The sequence below is a fragment of the Pleurodeles waltl genome, chromosome 3_2, assembly GCF_031143425.1.
Source record: "Pleurodeles waltl isolate 20211129_DDA chromosome 3_2, aPleWal1.hap1.20221129, whole genome shotgun sequence".
NCBI lineage: Eukaryota > Metazoa > Chordata > Amphibia > Caudata > Salamandridae > Pleurodeles > Pleurodeles waltl.
Window position 1 is genome coordinate 24,582,545 of NC_090441.1, and position 19,408 is coordinate 24,601,952.

The 19,408-nt window shown below is 47.7% G+C and overlaps 1 protein-coding gene across 8 annotated transcripts in view; it reads right to left on the reverse strand.

Annotated features, from left to right (window-relative positions):
* Positions 1-19,408, reverse strand: part of NF1 (neurofibromin 1) — a 1,379,374-nt gene that overhangs the window by 249,453 nt on the left and 1,110,513 nt on the right. For all 8 annotated transcript variants that reach the window (XM_069226659.1, XM_069226655.1, XM_069226657.1 and 5 more), the window contains 2 exons: positions 4,825-4,982; positions 4,542-4,664 (listed from right to left, as the gene is read on the reverse strand). In XM_069226659.1, the coding sequence (XP_069082760.1) occupies positions 4,542-4,664; positions 4,825-4,982 (281 nt within the window). The remainder of the gene's footprint in view (positions 1-4,541; positions 4,665-4,824; positions 4,983-19,408) is intronic.

Consider the following 19,408-nt stretch of genomic DNA (forward strand, 5'->3'; position numbering starts at 1 on the left):
ACACTTTGTTAGCGAGTTGGTCTTGATTAGCCAATCGTCTAGATACGGGAATACGTGTATTTGCTGCCTTCTGATGTGTGCGGCTACTACTGCTAGGCATTTGGTAAATACTCTTGGTGCGGTTGTTATACCGAACGGTAAGACTTTGAATTGATAGTGTATTCCCTTGAATACAAACCTTAGGTATTTCCTGTGTGAAGGATGTATCGGTATGTGGAAATACGCGTCTTTGAGATCTAAGGTTGTCATGTAATCTTGTTGCTTTAGCAGTGGTAACACCTCCTGTAGCGTGACCATGTGAAAGTGGTCCGATTTGATGTAGGTGTTTAGTATTCTGAAATCTAAGATTGGCCTCAGTGTTTTGTCCTTTTTGGGTATTAGAAAGTACAGTGAATAGACTCCTGTGTTTATTTCTGTACATGGTACCAGTTCTATTGCTTTTTTTTGCAGTAGTGCTTGAACTTCTATTTCTAGGAGGTCTAAATGCTGTTTTGACATTTTTTGTGTTTTTGGTGGGATATTTGGAGGGATCTGTAGAAATTCTATGCAATAACCATGTTGGATAATTGCTAAGACCCAAGTGTCTGTTGTTATATCCACCCACGATTGATAAAACTGACTTAGTCTTCCCCCCACTGGTGTTATGTGGAGGGGTTGAGTGACTTGTAAGTCACTGTTTGGTTGTTGGGGTTTTGGGGCTTTGAAATTTTCCCCGGTTTCTCGGGAATTGTCCCCCTCTGTACTGGCCCCGAAAACCTCCCCTTTGGTACTGTCCCTGGTAGGTAGACGGTGTTGATTGTGAGGTGCTGGCTTGTGTGGCCTGCCCCCGAAACCCCCCTCTGAAGGTTGTTTTACGGAAGGTGCCGAAAGTGCCTCTGCTTTGCTGGGAGTAGAGCGCGCCCATGGCCTTGGCTGTGTCAGTGTCCTTTTTCAGCTTCTCAATCGCCGTGTCAACCTCTGGTCCGAACAATTGTTGTTCGTTGAACAGCATATTGAGTACTGCCTGCTGTATTTCTGGTTTAAAGCCAGATGTGCGTAACCATGCGTGCCTTCTGATGGTTACTGCAGTGTTTATTGTTCTTGCAGCTGTGTCCGCTGCATCCATAGAGGAGCGTATTTGGTTATTGGAGATGTTTTGTCCCTCCTCAACCACTTGTTTTGCCCGCTTTTGAAATTCTTTGGGTAGATGCTCGATGAGATGCTGCATCTCGTCCCAATGGGCTCTGTCATAACGCGCTAGGAGCGCCTGAGAGTTTGCGATGCGCCACTGGCTTGCAGCTTGTACAGCGACTCTTTTCCCAGCTGCGTCGAATTTTCGGCTTTCCTTATCTGGGGGTGGTGCATCGCCCGATGTGTGTGAATTGGCTCTTTTGCGAGCTGCTCCTACCACGACTGAGTCTGGTGGCAGTTGAGAGGTGATAAAAGCAGGGTCTGTGGGAGGTGCTTTATATTTTTTCTCTACCCTTGGAGTGATCGCTCTACTCTTGACAGGGTCTTTGAAGATTTGCTTCGCGTGCCTTAGCATTCCTGGAAGCATAGGCAGGCTTTGGTAGTTGCTATGGGTGGAGGAGAGGGTGTTAAAAAGGAAGTCATCCTCGACAGGTTCTGTGTGTAACGACACGTTGTGGAATTCTGCTGCTCTAGCTACCACCTGCGCATACGCTGTGCTGTCCTCGGGTGGTGAGGGCTTGGTAGGGTATGACTCCGGACTATTGTCTGACACTGGGGCGTCGTATAGGTCCCAAGCATCTTGGTCATCTTGGCTCATGGTGGTGTGAGCCGGTGAATGTGACGGAGTTTGTGCAGGTGATATCTGAGTTACAGGTGGAGGAGAGGGTGGCGGAGTTGCTTTCTTTGCCACCTTTGCTTGTGGTGTTAGTTGTTCAGTTTGGAACTCTAGTCTCCTTTTTCTCCTGATTGGTGGAAGAGTGCTAATCTTCCCTGTTCCACTCTGGATGAAGATCCTCTTTTGTGTATGGTCTACATCAGTAGTCTGTAACTCCTCTTCAAACCTGTGTTTACGCATTTGAGAGGACAATGAATGTTCCTCTGAATATGAGCCGGTAGTGGGTTCGGTTGCTGGTTGTTTTGGCACCGAAACTGTGTCTTTTTTTGTTTTCGGCTCCGAGGCGAATCTCTTCTTTTTCGGAGTCGAGCCTTCTCGGTGTCGATCATCCTCGGTGCCGCTGTCTCTGCGTCGAGCAGCGTCGGCTCCGCTTTCTCGGCGTCGATCTGTTTCGGCAACACTTTCTCGGTCCCGAGAATGTTGCGTGCCTGTGTCTCGACCCGAGTCGGACGATCTGGGCACCAGTTCGGCCTTTTTCGGTGCCGATGGACGGTCACCTTTATGGGTTGAGCCATGGCCAGTTGGCAGTGGCGTCCCCTGGGCCTTGTCTGTTTTCTTGTGCTGTGTGCTTTTCGACGTCTTACTCACAGTTTCCTCGACGTCGAATTCATCTGAGTCCGATTCATGGATGGAGAAGGCTTCCTCCTCTTCTCCTTGTTCCTCGAACTCTCGGTGTTCTGTCGGCGTGGACGCCATCTGTAGTCTTCTGGCTCGACGGTCACGGAGCGTTTTTCGGGACCGGAACGCACGACAGGCCTCACAAGTTTCTTCTTTGTGCTCGAGTGACAGGCACAAGTTACAGACCAAATGTTGGTCCGTATATGGATATTTATTGTGGCATTTAGGACAGAATCGGAACGGGGTCCGTTCCATCGGTGTCGATGTTACACGCGGTCGGGCCGACCAGGCCCCAACGGGGGATCGAAATTACCCCGAAGGGCTACCGGAGCTCTTCACGATTCGGTGTAGATTCTAACTATCCCGATCCCGATCGAAACAATACCGACGTAGTTTTTCGAAGTTTTGACTATCTTTCCGTCCCGAAACCCAGAGTGAAAAGGAACACGTCCGAACCCGAGGGCGGAAAAAAAACAATCTAAGATGGAGCCGACGCCCATGCGCAATGGAAGCAAAGAGGAGGAGTCCCTCGGTCTCGTGACTCGAAAGACTTCTTCGAAGAAAAACAACTTGTAACACTCCGACCCAACACCAGATGGCGGACTGTGCACAACATGTGTATCTGCAGCAACAGATGCCATCGAACCTCATGTTTCTTTAACTGGTACTACTTTCTATCATACATGCTGCACTTCCTTTCTAGTCTTTTTTTTTTTGAAACTGACATGCATAAGCTACTGCAAGACCTGAAACTCAGAATAAAACAACCTCTGCCTAAATGTGGATTATTACTTATTTTAAACAATCAAGAAATGTTTATAGCACATATCAAGTTTGTGATCAGTAGGGTTAAGAGAAGGGTTGATATATCAGAGAAAAGGACCCAATGATAATGGCAGCACCAGTGATTGCAGCGGGCAGTGCAACCTGTTAACAAAATCGTATGAACTGCCACTTATTTTCTCTTTTAAATATTAAGCACTATGTTACCTATGGGAAGACGTATGCTCTGTTAGACTAGATGTGTCACCGCTTCAAACATTAATGAAATCTCTGGGAGCGGAGGCCAAGATTCACAGTAATATTAGAAACTGGAAGTGCTCCGTTCCGTTCATAAACCCTGAGAGTTTTCAGAGTCAGCATGTAATATGAACTAGGAACTTTTCAGGAAGACAAAACGCTAATGCTACACCTTCAGAGATTGCAAGAACTGAGCCAGTGTATCTATAAGCTGCCTTTGAAACTTGCAAAAGTATAGGTTCCAGCTAAGGCAAAGCTCACATCAACCTCTTCTTTTTGTATATCAGAAGGTACCTGGACTAACGCGCCTGGTTACATTTATGCATAGCAATGTGGTCCACAGCTAGTTTTGCTGCAACTGCTCCCACTTCTTTCTACACTTCAACATCAAATTAGCCACTGGAGTAGATAGCTAAAGAGGCATCCAAGCCATGGGTGGCATGGACATCCGAGATGGCCACAAACATAAAAAATGTCAAGATCAAAACAAACCCAAGCCTCATCATAGAAAGAAAAAGATTCTCCACCCAAGGTTGACGGGGGGGATTTAAACACACCGTTCAAAGCTGGAGACAAAGGATTTAAAATAAATGAGCCTGGAGCCACTTAGGTAGGGGTTAAGTTTGGAATTCCAAGTTAAGTCCTAAGTAACAGCCACAGCATCATAGCTTCTGTCAGGGCATCATGCTTCCTCCAACTGTAAAACGGCCATGCGTCACTCAGCACACAAATTCCATCATTCCATGAGTCATCATATTCTCTCATCAACGAAGCTCAACCTTCCACAACATGTCACCACTACACATGCATACAAAGACACGCTAAGTCACAAAATGTGCCTGCTTGTATCTATGTAAGGAAGGTTTCAGTGCCACCAATCACATGCCAAAGTTCATAAAAGTACACTTAAAACTGAGTCTCCTTTAAGAAACGTAATCTTTTTCTCCACCTGAATATACAGGCAAAAAAGAACCAAGAACAAGAAAGGTAAAACTACTTAAGCAGTTCCCTCTCATTCATTACCATGTTACAACAAATAACTTGTCTTCCTACTCACCCATTTCATAATCGTTCTCTGCAACCCTTCTCATTTTGGGAGGTGTAGTAATACCAGACTCAATTTCCTGTCTTTTTGGAGCTTTAGTGTCCGATATCAAATGATCAAAGCTTTTCCTAGTACCTGTAAAATACCGTAGCAGTGAGTGATTTAGCAGTCATATGATTTTAAAAAGTATAAATAGCCCAAATCCCATCAAATCGACACTTCATTCTAATAAAAGACTCATTCTTTTACTGCAAATTAAAAACCATACTGTTTGGAGTGACCAGGATATACTAACCTAGAAGCTTTTTAGTGTTTGCTTGCGAGGGCTGCCCCATATCCAGGCTCATCGACTTCCTTGTACGAGGGCTGATCTGTCCAACTGTAGGATAGCAAGCTGCAAGATGTATTCCAGAACCCTTCGGCGAGGACCATGGCTGATTTTCCTTCAAGGTCCTGCAGGAAATATGAATAAAAACGTGAATCTCTCATTCATGGCCTCTTTTGTGAGCTTTAAAGAACAAAGGAATGCATGTTAAACAATTTATATGTACAGTGCATATGCAAAATGAGATCTGATGAGCATGTTTCACTGCTGACAATGAAAGTAAATGGAGCTGCCTTTCAAGATGTATCCCACAAACAAATACTACTGTATGGTTTCCGTGTTTTGGTTTAACTAGGATATGTGGTATAGCAATTGTAAACTGTTAGGTAAAGGATAAAGACATTTCTCTTGCTTCCATACTGTCACATATCCACTTTTGTCTCCTGTAAGGCACACTCCATTTTCTTTAATTGATGAGATATTCAGAGTATCATCAGAGGCTACATGGCTGCACTGATACTGGATGCGAGCCCAAGAACTACCCTCAATTACAGTTATGAATAGTAATATTTCTATATTCAGGCTTCCATCGTTGAGTTTGGTTAACTGTATAAAGTGCAACAAAAAAGGTAATATGTAAACTCGCATCTGGCCTCATTCTATTGTCACCTTATTGAAGTACATTACAAACCAAATGGATAATTGGAACGTGCATCAGTGAGAATGAAGAATAATTGAGGAAAATCAATAAAATATGCCATGACTCAAACTATATCAAGAGGTGACTGATGAAGCATGTGAGTTCACATGGCAGCCCGAGATGACTCAGAAAAAGCTACTTTTGAAAAGTCCCTCACAAAAGCCAGAGTTGTCACATTGACGAGATATACTGAGAAATTATATGCACCCTTCTGACTGAAAACGGTGTGAGTTACACTAACTGCCTCAGTACTCTGGCACATATGTAAAGCAAAGCTGTTGAGGGGACCCATGTAACGCGCACAGCTGCGGACTAAAAGTTCAGAGGAGGCTAAAAATGTTAAACATGGTATGGAGCCACCAGGAATTCACCAAATTAATAAAAAGATAGTTAGTAATAGGCTCAAGCAAAGGTTTTGTCAATGTCGCTAAAACTGAATTAAATATCCAATGAAAATAATTTCATCACTGGAAAAAAGCATACATACAAGCCTATACAATAGTCTTCTCAAAACAAAATTGGCAAAGGAAAAGAGTCATTAAAAGAAGCAGGGGTCTGATGAAAAGAATAATAAGCACCAATATATGACTGACTGTGATTCATTAAAATTATATTAACTTACCCAATCTTTAAGTTTCACCTATATGTATGTTACGTAAACATGCTAACTCACATTAAGATCTTTGATTACCTTGCATACATTTTGAATTTTTTATTAAGCTCACAGACTGCACGATATTCACAACAAACTTTGGCAAAGCCTGCAGGTCTTCTCTTTTGGAAATACTGGCTTTGCCAGTGCTGTGCAGCCCCAACAATAACAAACCTTTTTGCTGATGATGTGCAACATCTGCAAAAATGAAAAAAGGTGCAATGACGCAGTAAATAATACATTTTCACTTGCACATATGTGCTTTTTTTTTTAACACAGTTCGGCTGGGCAGCAAAGGGCAGCTTTCAGGTCCCTAAAAATTGCACCGTGATAGGACAGCGAAGGAAATACCAATAACAAAAGGTAAAGACAGGACTCCTGGTGACAATTTCAGCTAGTGGGAAATGAGTATGTGTTGAACTGGAAAGAAAAAACAACTTACTGCCTTCAATAATGCTTTTTTTCATGCGGATACTCTATTTAACAGAAGAGTACTCACCTTTAGAATATCAACAGGCACTAGACTGGATCCAGAAGCCTTTAAAAGCAATGGCCCTGCACACCTGTAGGTTATGCTGTATGCCTCTACGTTGTCTTCGCTCCACCCCAGAAGTTATGATGGTGCACCATTTAAGTGTCACCTCTGCGAGTCGATGCCATTTTCTTTCTTGACTCTCAAACGCAGAACCCAACAATAATAAGAGATACCAGTGTGCAAATTCTTCAACTGGGACCTTTTACATGGAAAAGTAGAGACCATTCCATGGAAGGGGAGGCTGGAGGGCAGTGAGAAATCTGAGGTTAGGCAGAGTATCGACCAAAAGTAGCAGTACTGAAGGTAAGCAACTTGTTCTTCTAAAATGTACTTATAACTGCAGGTTTCTCACCTTTTGAATAGATATCAAAGCAAGGTGATAGGTCGTCGGAATCGGCTCATATAAAGTCCTGCAGGACCGAATGGATGAAATGCTCTTCCCAATGGAAGATGGAGGTGCTTTTCAGAAAGATGCTCTGATGTGGGCAGGTGATGCAATGGGTCTAAAATGAGTGGTAGGGCAGTCTCATTAAAAGATCTGCAGTACCTGCCTTTTGTTTTCTATTCTTTCCACCCGTGGAGGAAATGTCCTGTAAAAGCAAATTGAGGCTGCAGGGGCAGGGCCTGGAAAGTACAGTGCCCCTGGTGGCTCAGGTTTTGTCTGCTTGATACCATCCCTGGAACCTGAAATGATTAGTAGGCCTGTGGCAGAAGCGGTGGGCCTTGGCAATGCACTAACCCTCAAGAGTACCTCGGGAGAAGCAAAAATCTTGAGGGCACCATCTTGAGTTGGAAAGAGCAATGGCCCGCCTTCTTTTATTGCATTCCAATGCTGAATTGGCCTTCGAACAAGTGGGACCCATCAAATAGCAACTTCACTGAAGCTTAAAAAGGCTTGGATGTTGCTTGAGAAGCATGTGTTCAAGCAGTCAGTGGTGTCCTGAGCTGTAAGGAAATGCCTCCTTGGCATGGTTACCCCCTGACTTTTTGCCTTTGCTGATGCCAAGTTATGATTTGAAAGTGTGCTGAGGCCTGCTAACCAGGCCCCAGCACCAGTGTTCTTTCCCTAAAACTGTACCTTTGTCTCCATAATTGGCACACCCTGGCATCCAGGTAAGTCCCCTGTAACTGGTACCCCTGGTACCAAGGGCCCTGATGCCAGGGAAGGTCTCGAAGGGCTGCCGCATGTCTTATGCCACCCGGGGGACCCCTCACTCAGCACAAACACACTGCTTGCCAGATTGTGTGTGCTGGTGGGGAGAAAATGACTAAGTCGACATGGCACTCCCCTCAGGGTGCCATGCCAACCTCACACTGCCCATGGCATAGATAAGTCACCCCTCTAGCAGGCCTTACAGCCCTAAGGCAGGGTGCACTATATCATAGGTGAGGGCATATGTGCATGAGCACTATGCCCCTACAGTGTCTAAGCAAAACCTTAGACATTGTAAGTGCAGGGTAGCCATAAGAGTATATGGTCTGGGAGTGTGTCATACACAAACTCCACAGCACCATAATGGCTACACTGAAAACTGGGAAGTTTGGTATTAAACTTCTCAGCACAATAAATGCACACTGATGCCAGTGTACATTTTATTGTGAAATACACCCAGAGGGCATCTTAGAGATGCCCCCTGAAAACATACCCGCCTTCCAATGTGGGCTGACTAGTTTTACCAGCCTGCCACACACCAGAAATGTTGCTGGCCACATGGGGAGAGTGCCTTTGTCACTCTGTGGCTAGTAACAAAGCCTGTAATGGGTGGAGGTGCTTCTCATCTCCCCCTGCAGGAATTGTAACTCCTGGCGGTGAGCCTCAAAGGCTCACCCCCTTTATTACAGCGCCACAGGGCATCCCAGCTAGTGGAGATGCCCGCCTCCTCTGGCTACAGCAACACTTTTGGCGGCAAGGCCGGAGGAGATAATGAGAAAAACAAGGAGGAGTCACTGGCCAGTCAGGACAACCCCTAAGGTGTCCTGAGCTGAGGAAACTCTGACTTTTAGAAATCCTCCATCTTGCAGATAGAGGATTCCCCCAATAGGATTAGGGATGTGCCCCCCTCCCCTCAGGGAGGAGGCACAAAGAGGGTGTAGCCACCCTCAGGGCTAGTAGCCATTGGCTACTAACCCCCCAGACCTAAACACATCCCTAAATTGAGTATTTAGGGGCTCCCAGAACCGAGGAAGATAGATTCCTGCAACCTGAAGACGAAGAAGGACTGCTGACCTGAAGCCCTGCAGAGAAGACGGAGACACCAACTGCCAGAGTTGACCCCCTGAGCCCCTACAGCGGGAATCCAGAGGCTCCCCCTGACCGCAACTGCCGGCTTCAAAGAACCCGACGCCTGTTAAAGACACTGCACCCGCAGCCCCCAGGACATGAAGGATCCGACCTCCAGTGCAGAAGCGACCCCCAGGTGGCCCTCTCCCTTGCCCAGGTGGTGGCTACCCCGAGAAGCCCCCCCCTGCCTGCATCGCTGAAGAGACCCCCTGGGTCTCCCATTGAAAACTATTGCAAACCCGACGCCTGTTTGCACTCTGCAACCGGCCGCCCCTGTGCCGCTGAGGGTGTACTTTTTGTGCTGACTTGTGTCCCCCCTGGTACCCTACAAAAACCCCCTGGTCTGCCCTCCGAAGTCAAGGGTACTTACCTGCTGGCAGACTGGAACCGGGGCACCCCCTTCTCCATTGAAGTCTATGCGTTTTGGGCACCACTTTGACCTCTGCACCTGACCGGCCCTGAGCTGCTGGTGTAGTAACTTTAGGGGTTGCCCTGAACCCCCAACGGAGGGCTACCTTGGACCCAACTTTGAACCCTGTCAGTGCTTTACTTACCTGCGAAACTAACCAATACTTACCTCCCCCAGGAACTGTTGAATTTTGCACTGTGTCCAATTTTAAAATAGCTTATTGCCATTTTTGCCAAAACTGTACATGCTATTGTGTTGATTCAAAGTTCCTAAGATACCTGAGTGAAATACCTTTCATTTAAAGTAGTGTTTGTAAATCTTGAACCTGTGGTTCTTAAAATAAACTAAGAAAATATATTTTTCTATATAAAAACCTATTGGCCTGGAATTGTCTTTGAGTGTGTGTTCCTCATTTATTGCCTGTGTGTGTACAACAAATGCTTAACACTACCCTCTGATAAGCCTACTGCTCGACCAAACTACCACAAAATAGAGCATTAGAATTATATCTTTTTGCAACTATCTTACCTCTAAGGGGAACCCTTGGACTCTGTGCATGCTATTTCTTACTTTGAAATAGTACATACAGAGCCAACTTCCTACAAGAGAGGATTATGTACTTCGCAGCATCCTGACCGTCATGGATGGTTTGATTCAGGTTGGCATGACATTTTGCAAGTACTTTCAGCCAGATCTCACCAACCAGTTCCAATACAGTATGGGTATAGTGCCCAAGCAGACGACTGGCATTGACTGACCGGAGGGATTTGTTGACCAAGGGTAATATCTGTTTCCTGAATGTGTTTTGACTCAGTCAGGAGGAGTTGAGGGGAAAGAACTAGGCTTCATCCTACTAGTGGAAGCCTGTACCAACTCACTTTTTGTTTTAGGGGCATGCATCAAAAAAATTAGGGCTGCCAGGCACCAGTCTGGTGTCTGGCAACCTGCCTGTTCATTGGTGGACAGGAACTAGGCTTGGACCGAGTGGCAGGTAAAACTTATTTAAATGGAAGCATAGGTTCTCATAAAGTCTGCCTTGATTGTAAAACGTTTGTAAGTACGTTAGTCTTGACTTCCAAATGTGTTAATTTGATACCTTAGCTACGTGTCACATTACCACAGAAAAGATGCAATCTCTTCTGTTTGTGGTCCAGGGGGAGAGCACAACCCAAAGATCGAGGAAGTGTTCAGCCAACTGGCCTCCAGCAAGTTATTATTATTATGGGGAAAATAACCCCCTTCATCTCCATCATCATGTTCAAAGGCAGGTCGGCTATGGAAATAGTCTGACCCCAAAACTTGTTGGAGCCCTGTGGTGCGGCTCCAAAATATGGGCATGGTTATTTCTGAGTCAGTTTGAACTGGGGCTGAGTGACTCAGTATGGCTTTGATGTACAAGTTACTTACCTTCAGTAACGATATATCTGGTAGAGACATATTCTAGTTGCAGATTCCTTACCTTAGAATATCCCCCAGGTGTCAGACTGGATCCGAAGACTCCAAGTGCGTGGTTGGCATCGTAATCGCTGTGAGGACATCAGGAGTAGTACATAGACGCCACCTCAGCGCAGTGACATCAGTTTCTTTTCACGATTTTCCACGCCAAAGCACAGAGCCGTGAAGAACACTGAAATTGGTGCACCAGAGCTAAGGCCCTAAATGAGGAAGCCCTATCCCTAGAAATCAGTTCGCAAGCGGGGAGGATGAGTCGGTCGCAAAGGAATCAGCAACTAGAATAAAGCTCTACCAGATACATTGTTACCGAAGATAAGTTGCAGATTCCTTACCTTAGACCAGATACCCAAGCAATGCCATCCTCGGAGGTGGGCTGCGAACCAAGATTGTACTAGAAAGTCCTGCAGTACCGAACGACCAAAGTAGCCGTCCCTACGGGCCTGAGAGTCCAGGCAGTAATGTTTAGTAAACGTGTGCAGGGATGCCCACATAGCTGCCTGGCAGATATCCAGGACAGGAACTCTGCTTGCTAACGCAGTGGAAGCAGCAGTTCCTCTGGTGGAATGAGCGTGCAAGCCCTTAGAGCGTTGCTTCTTTGCCACAGCATAGCACATTTTGATGCAAAGTACCACCAATTGTGAGATGGTACGATTTTGCACAGCTTTCCCTTTCTTCACACCCACATATCCAACAAAGAGTTGATAGTTCACTTGGAAATCTTTAGTACGATTGATATAGAACGCCAACGCTCTCTTTGGATTCAGGCAGTGGAGTCTCTCCTCCTCATGAGAAGGATGTGGAGGTGCGTAAAAAGTAGGCAAACTGATGGACTGGCCTACATGAAAAGGTGTAACGACTTTGGAAGGAATGAGGCCCTAGTGTGTAACACCACTTTGTCAGAGAGCACAGACAAAAAAGGGGGCTTAGAAGATAGAACATGAAGCTCACTCACTTTGCGAGCAGAAGTGATGGCAACATAAAAAACAGTTTTGACAGTAAAGAGCCATAAGGGACAATTGTGCAACAGCTCAAAGGGAGCACACATTAAGTAAGTAAGGACAAGACAGAGGTCACATGATAAACGGAGCGTGAGAAATAAATGGGTGAGACCCTTAAGGAATCTCCTAACAATAGGAGACTGATCAGGCAACCTAACAAAGGCTGAGATAGCCTTTAAGGGTGCCCAAAGCAGAGCCCTGCTGGGCCAAAGAAAGCATGAACAAAAGAACCTCAGAAAGAGGAGCGGGGGGGGGAAATCAAAGGAGTTGTTGGTATACCATGCCACAAATTATGCCAACGACAGCCATATACCGTTATGGTGGAGGGATGCCTGGCTGCCAAGATCACAGACTTCGAGTGGAAGGTCAAAGGCCGTCAATTGCCAGTGCTCAATCTCTACACAGGAAGGCGGACGGTGGACAGGTTCGGTGGAGAACCATTGCCTGTTGCTGTGACAGAAGATCCTCCCAAAGGGGCAGTCTGAGTGGAGGATCAGTGGCCATGCTCAGTAGTTCTGGATACCATGCTCTCAGTGCCCAGTCCGGAGCCAACAAGATTACTTGGGCCCGGTCATTCTCGTTCTTCTTGAGAACTCTGGACAAAAGTGGTATGGGCGGGAAGGCGTTAAGAAGGCCAGAGTTTCACTCAAGACGAAAAGTGTTGCAGAGTGAGTGCCGCCTTGGAAACTCCAATGCGCAAAACAGCTGACATTGCACGTTCTCTGTGGAGGTGAACAGATCTAACCAAGGCTTTCCCCACTGCTGAAAGAGACCTTGCGACACCTCCGGATGGAGACGCCATTCGAGATAGGCTATGCATTGACGGCTAAGTTTGCCTGCTTTGGCGTTCAGAGAGCCTGCCAGATGTTGAATAACCAGGGTGATGTTCCAGCCATGTCCAGAGGAGCAGCGCCTCCTGACTAAGGATCCAGGACCCTACTACGCCCTGTTTGTTGCAGTACTACATGGCGGTAGTGTTGTCCGTGAACACCTGCACCACTTTACCTTTGAGAGAGAGAAGAAATGCTTTCAATGCAAGCCTGGTTGCCCGGAGCTCCAAAAGATTGATATGGAGTCTAGACTCCGCCGGAGACCAGAGGTCTCTGATCTCCGCCTCTCCCACATGGCCACCCCATCCCAGAAGTGATGCATCTGTCACTAAGGATAGATCTGGGTGGGGAAGGGAGAGGGATCTGCCGTTGACCCAATGCTGATTCAAAAGCCACCACCGCCGGTCTTTTGCAGTCCCCTCCGAGATTTGGACCAGGTCTGAGAGATTTCCCTGATGCTGCGCCCACTAGAACTTCAAGTTCCACTGCAGAGCCCGCATATGCTATCTGGCATGTGTCACTAGCAGGATGCAGGAGGCCATGAGGCCCAGCAGCCTCAGGTTCATTCTCACCGAAACCCAAGATAGAGGCTGAAAGATTGGAATCATAGCCTAAATATCCTGGATTCGCTTTTCAGGAGAATAGGCCCAAAAATGCACTGTGTCCTGAACAGCTCCAATGAAAGGGATCGTCTGAGAGGGAGTCTGGTGTGACTTTGGCATGTTTATAGTGAACCCCAGCATATGCAGGAGGTACGCCGTAGTCTGAAGGTGGGAGGCGACTTTCTGGGACGAGTCTGCCTTCAACAGACAGTTGTTGAGGTAGGGGAGACTGAAATTCCCAACCTGCGCGGATGAGCTGCAGCCACCGCTTTCACTTTCGGGAACACCCAAGGGGCGCTGGTAAGGCCGAAGGGGAGCACAGTAAATTGAAAGTGCTTGTGACCTACCACGAATTGTAGGTGACGTCTGTGGGCAGGCAAGACGGGAATATGGAAATAAGCGTCCTCCAGGTCCAATGCTACCATCCAGTCTCCTGGGTCCAAGGAAAACAGGACCTGAGCCAGGGTGAGCATTTTGAATTTCTCCTTTTTGAGGAAGAGATTGAGGGCACCATAAAGTAGTGGGAACAACAACAACCTACTTCTGGCGCAGCAACCCTCTCTCTGGCTCCCTTGGCCAAGAGAGCTGCGACTTCCTGGTGGATAAGTGCCCAATGATCCTCCGGAATACGGCTGCATGATGGAGGCATGGCTGTGAGGCAGCCTCAAAGGGGAGGGAGTAGCCCCTCCGTAAGATCCATAAAACCCACCTGTCCGTAGTGATGGATTCCCAGTGGGGCAGGTGATGGAGTCCTGCCACCAACTGACGTCTGGGGCGTCAACAGTAGAACCGGCGCTGGGGAAGGTCTCAATGGTACGACTGGCATCGGCATGGATCCAGGAGTGGATCTCGGTGGCCTGAGCTGGTGCCCCCGGCGTGGAACCTGAACCTCTAACCATATCCCCTGGGCCCGAAGGCGCTGTAGCGGGTCGGACTGCCCAAAAATGAGGCCCATGGCCTCACAGAAATCTCTTAATTGGCCAGGGGTCGCTCTGGCTCCCGGAAACTCGGGGAGGCGTGGATGGACCCCAAAGTAGGCTCCAAGGACGGAGGCCTAGAGCGTCAACGCTCCTCCTGCATCGCATCAGCCAAGCAACGGGAAGAAGTCGAAGGATGATGAGATTTCTTTGACTTATTCTTATTCTTACCTTGACGCAAAGACTTAGAGGACGACAAGTAGTGGTGGCTCCACGAACGGTCTTATGACCTTCCTGTCTAGCAAGACCGGGACCGATGAGGAGTCGAGCACCGAGACGCCATAAGCTTGAGGGACTACTCCCTCAAGGCCTTCAGGTGCATGGCTCGGCACTCTGAGCACGACTTGATTTTGGTTGCAATCCAGGCACGACAAACAGACCCAATGCGGGTCCGTTACTGACATCATGCGGTTACAGTCCTCAATAGGTTTCCCGATCTTCGGGGACATCTCGACAAACCAAAATGTCAACAAAAACATGACGAAAAGGTCGAAGCAGTCAAAAAATGACTAGAGTATCTCTCTCAGGATCAGCACATGGCACGGAAGGAAAAGAACTGATGTCACTGCGCGGAGGTGGCATCTATGTACTACTCCAGACGTCATCACGGCGACTACCATGCCAGCGACACCCGCGGAGTCGACAAAAGCCACCTAACGAAGCACAAGGGTATTGCTCGAAGAAAAATCTCTGGATCCAGTCTGACATCTGGGGAAAATTCTAAGTTAAGGAATCTGCAACTTGAAGTCTCTATCAGATATACAACCTCAGTCGGGGTCGAGATGAATTTGGTTTGGAGTTTTATAGGAATATAGGAACAGGGACATCCTGTTGTATCAGCGTTTATGCCAAAGGGACCAGCATGGATTTCCCTGCTAGACTGGAAGACTTTATAGGTCCCGGGGATACCATCCCCCGGGGCTGTTTTTGTTTAAATGGGGAGAAGGCTGCACGCTCCTTGTCCTGAACCTTATCAGGTCACGGGGACCCCATCCCTCAGGGCCAATATTAATAAAAAAGCGAGGGGTGCATGAGGCCCCCCACCTGAGCCTTATTAGGTTGCAGGGACTCCATCCCCTGGGGCCAAGGTAATCAAAGTGAGGGGGCATGCTGCCTTGATTCCTAAGCCTAATTAGGCTCCAGTCCAAAATATGAATAAAAGGGTAGTGGGGCGGGCGGTGCAGCACCCCCTCCCTGAGTCATTAGTTCCTGGTGGACCCCATCCCCAGGGGAAATCTAATAAAAAAAAAAAAGGGGGGGGGTGGAGTCAGCTTCTCTCCCCAAGTTTCACTAGGACATGGGGATCTCATCCGCCACGGCTGAATTTATTTTGAAGGGAGGGGCGGGAAGCGCCCCCTCCCTGAGCCTTATCAGGCCCTGGGGACCACATCTCCCAGGGCTGTATTTATTTTAAAGGGGAGGGGTCCGGGAGCCCCCCTCCCTAAGCCTCATTAGGCCCTGGGGATTCCACACCACAATGAAAATAGCATTTGTAAGAAACGTGGTCATGTAACAATATAGTTAGCCCCTAAAGCACATAACCATATGAAAAGAAAATGACCAAGAGGGCATAGTGCATTACACATTTTCAGGGCTAGCAAGTCTATTGCAATTATATTACAAACAAGACCCTTAAAACACAAATTACTCTTAGCTGTGAAACAAAAGATCCAGCCATGAGAGAGCTTAAAAAGACTCTGAATGGTGGGAGGGGTTATTATTTTGGGGTCCCCACTAACCTAGCGTCGGGACCTATAATTGACCTAGACAGAAAGAGCCAATTTACATGAACGTTTTGAAGGTGGTCCTGTTGTCATAGGATCACCACGGGCTGAGTTATGAGTAAAATTGTTTTGTAATAGAATGTCCTGCAAAACATTTTGGACGACCAAGTGAAGCAAATATTGTAGTGTGTTGACAGAAATGCTCAGAACTGCCCCTAGAGGACACCATGGTCATGTAACCAAATATTCAGCCCCTAGGGGGCATAACCACATGAAAGCAGAATGGAAGAAAGTAATGCAGTGCAGCCATGTATTTAGCCCCTAGAGGATGTAGTGTCTTACACATTTAGAGGCATAGCAGATCTACTGCAATACTAAGACCATTAGAACACAATCTACTCTCAGACGTAAATACAAAGTGTAAAGAAATGGCTCCCTGTTGCAGTTACCCCCCACTTTTTGCCTGATACTGATGCTGACTTGACTGAGAAGTGTGCTGGGACCCTGCTAACCAGGCCCCAGCACCAGTGTTCTTTCACCTAAAATGTACCATTGATCCAACAATTGGCACACCCTGGCATCCAGATAAGTCCCTTGTAACTGGTACCTCTGGTACCAAGGGCCCTGATGCCAGGGAAGGTCTCTAAGGGCTGCAGCATGTATTATGCCACCCTAGAGACCCCTCACTCAGCACAGACCCACTGCTTACCAGCTTGTGTGTGCTAGTGAGAACAAAATGAGTAAGTCGACATGGCACTCCCCTCAGGGTGCCATGCCAGCCTCTCACTGCCTATGCAGTATAGATAAGACACCCCTCTAGCAGGCCTTACAGCCCTAAGGCAGGGTGCACTATACCATAGGTGAGGGTACCAGTGCATGAGCACTGTACCCCTACAGTGTCTAAGCAAAACCTTAGACATTGTAAGTGCAGGGTAGCCATAAGAGTATATGGTCTGGGAGTCTGTTTTACACGAACTCCACAGCACCCTAATGGCTACACTGAAAACTGGGAAGTTTGGTATCAAACTTCTCAGCACAATAAATGCACACTGATGCCAGTGTACATTTTATTGTAAAATACACCACAGAGGGCACCTTAGAGGTGCCCCCTGAAACTTAACCAACTATCTGTGTAGGCTGACTGGTTCCAGCAGCCTGCCACACTAGAGACATGTTGCTGGCCCCATGGGGAGAGTGCCTTTGTCACTCTGAGGCCAGTAACGAAGCCTGCACTGGGTGGAGATGCTAACACCTCCCCCAGGCAGGAGCTGTGACACCTGGCGGTGAGCCTCAAAGGCTCACCCCTTTGTCACAGCCCAGCAGGGCACTCCAGCTTAGTGGAGTTGCCCGCCCCCTCCGGCCACGGCCCCCACTTTTGGCGGCAAGGCTGGAGGGAACAAAGAAAGCAACAAGGAGGAGTCACTGGCCAGTCAGGACAGCCCCTAAGGTGTCCTGAGCTGAAGTGACTCTAACTTTTAGAAATCCTCCATCTTGCAGATGGAGGATTCCCCCAATAGGGTTAGGATTGTGACCCCCTCCCCTTGGGAGGAGGCACAAAGAGGGTGTACCCACCCTCAGGGCTAGTAGCCATTGGCTACTAACCCCTCAGACCTAAACACGCCCTTAAATTTAGTATTTAAGGGCTACCCTGAACCCTAGAAAATCAGATTCCTGCAACTACAAGAAGAAGGACTGCCTAGCTGAAAACCCCTGCAGAGGAAGACCAGAAGACGACAACTGCCTTGGCTCCAGAAACTCACCGGCCTGTCTCCTGCCTTCCAAAGATCCTGCTCCAGCGACGCCTTCCAAAGGGACCAGCGACCTCGACATCCTCTGAGGACTGCCCCTGCTTCGAAAAGACAAGAAACTCCCGAGGACAGCGGACCTGCTCCAAGAAAGGCTGCAACTTTGTTTCCAGCAGCCTTGAAAGAACCCTGCAAGCTCCCCGCAAGAAGCGTGAGACTTGCAACACTGCACCCGGCGACCCCGACTCGGCTGGTGGAGACCCAACACCTCAGGAGGGACCCCAGGACTACTCTGATACTGTGAGTACCAAAACCTGTCCCCCCTGAGCCCCCACAGCGCCGCCTGCAGAGGGAATCCCGAGGCTTCCCCTGACCGCGACTCTTTGAATCCTAAGTCCCGACGCCTGGGAGAGACCCTGCACCCGCAGCCCCCAGGACCTGAAGGACCGGACTTTCACTGGAGAAGTGACCCCCAGGAGTCCCTCTCCCTTGCCCAAGTGGAGGTTTCCCCGAGGAACCCCCCCCTTGCCTGCCTGCAGCGCTGAAGAGATCCCGAGATCTCTCATAGACTAACATTGCGAACCCGACGCTTGTTTCTACACTGCACCCGGCCGCCCCCGCGCCGCTGAGGGTGAAATTTCTGTGTGGGCTTGTGTCCCCCCCGGTGCCCTACAAAACCCCCCTGGTCTGCCCTCCGAAGACGCGGGTACTTACCTGCAAGCAGACCGGAACCGGGGCACCCCCTTCTCTCCATTCTAGCCTATGTGTTTTGGGCACCACTTTGAACTCTGCACCTGACCGGCCCTGAGCTGCTGGTGTGGTGACTTTGGGGTTGCTCTGAACCTCCAACGGTGGGCTACCTTGGACCAAGAACTGAACCCTGTAAGTGTCTTACTTACCTGGTAAAACTAACAAAAACTTACCTCCCCCAGGAACTGTGAAAATTGCACTGTGTCCACTTTTAAAACAGCTATTTGTCAATAACTTGTAAAGTATACATGCGATTTTTATGATTTAAAGTTCCTAAAGTACTTACCTGCAATACCTTTCAAATGAGATATTACATGTAGAATTGGAACCTGTGGTTCTTAAAATAAACTAAGAAAAGATATTTTTCTATAACAAAACCTATTGGCTGGATTTGTCTCGGAGTGTGTGTACCTCATTTATTGTCTATGTGTATGTGCAACAAATGCTTAACACTACTCCTTGGATAAGCCTACTGCTCGACCACACTACCACAAAATAGAGCATTAGTATTATCTCTTTTTACCACTATTTTACCTCTAAGGGGAACCCTTGGACTCTGTGCATGCTATTCCTTACTTTGAAATAGCACATACAGAGCCAACTTCCTACACAAAGGTTCCAGCTATGATAGAGGTTAAAAAGACACTGAATGGTGGGAGGGGTTATTATTTTGGGGTCCCCACTAACAGTGTGGGGACCCAGAGATGACCTAGATAGATGATCGTAACAAAAAAGAGCAGATTGTGGTGAACGTTTTGACGGTGGTTCCATTGTCCTAGGACCACCACAGTCTGAGTAATGAGCAAAAATGTTTTGTAAAAGAATGCCCTGCCAAGCATTATAGTGCAGCGAATATTGTAGTATGTTGACTGTAATTCTCAGAATAGCCCCTAGAG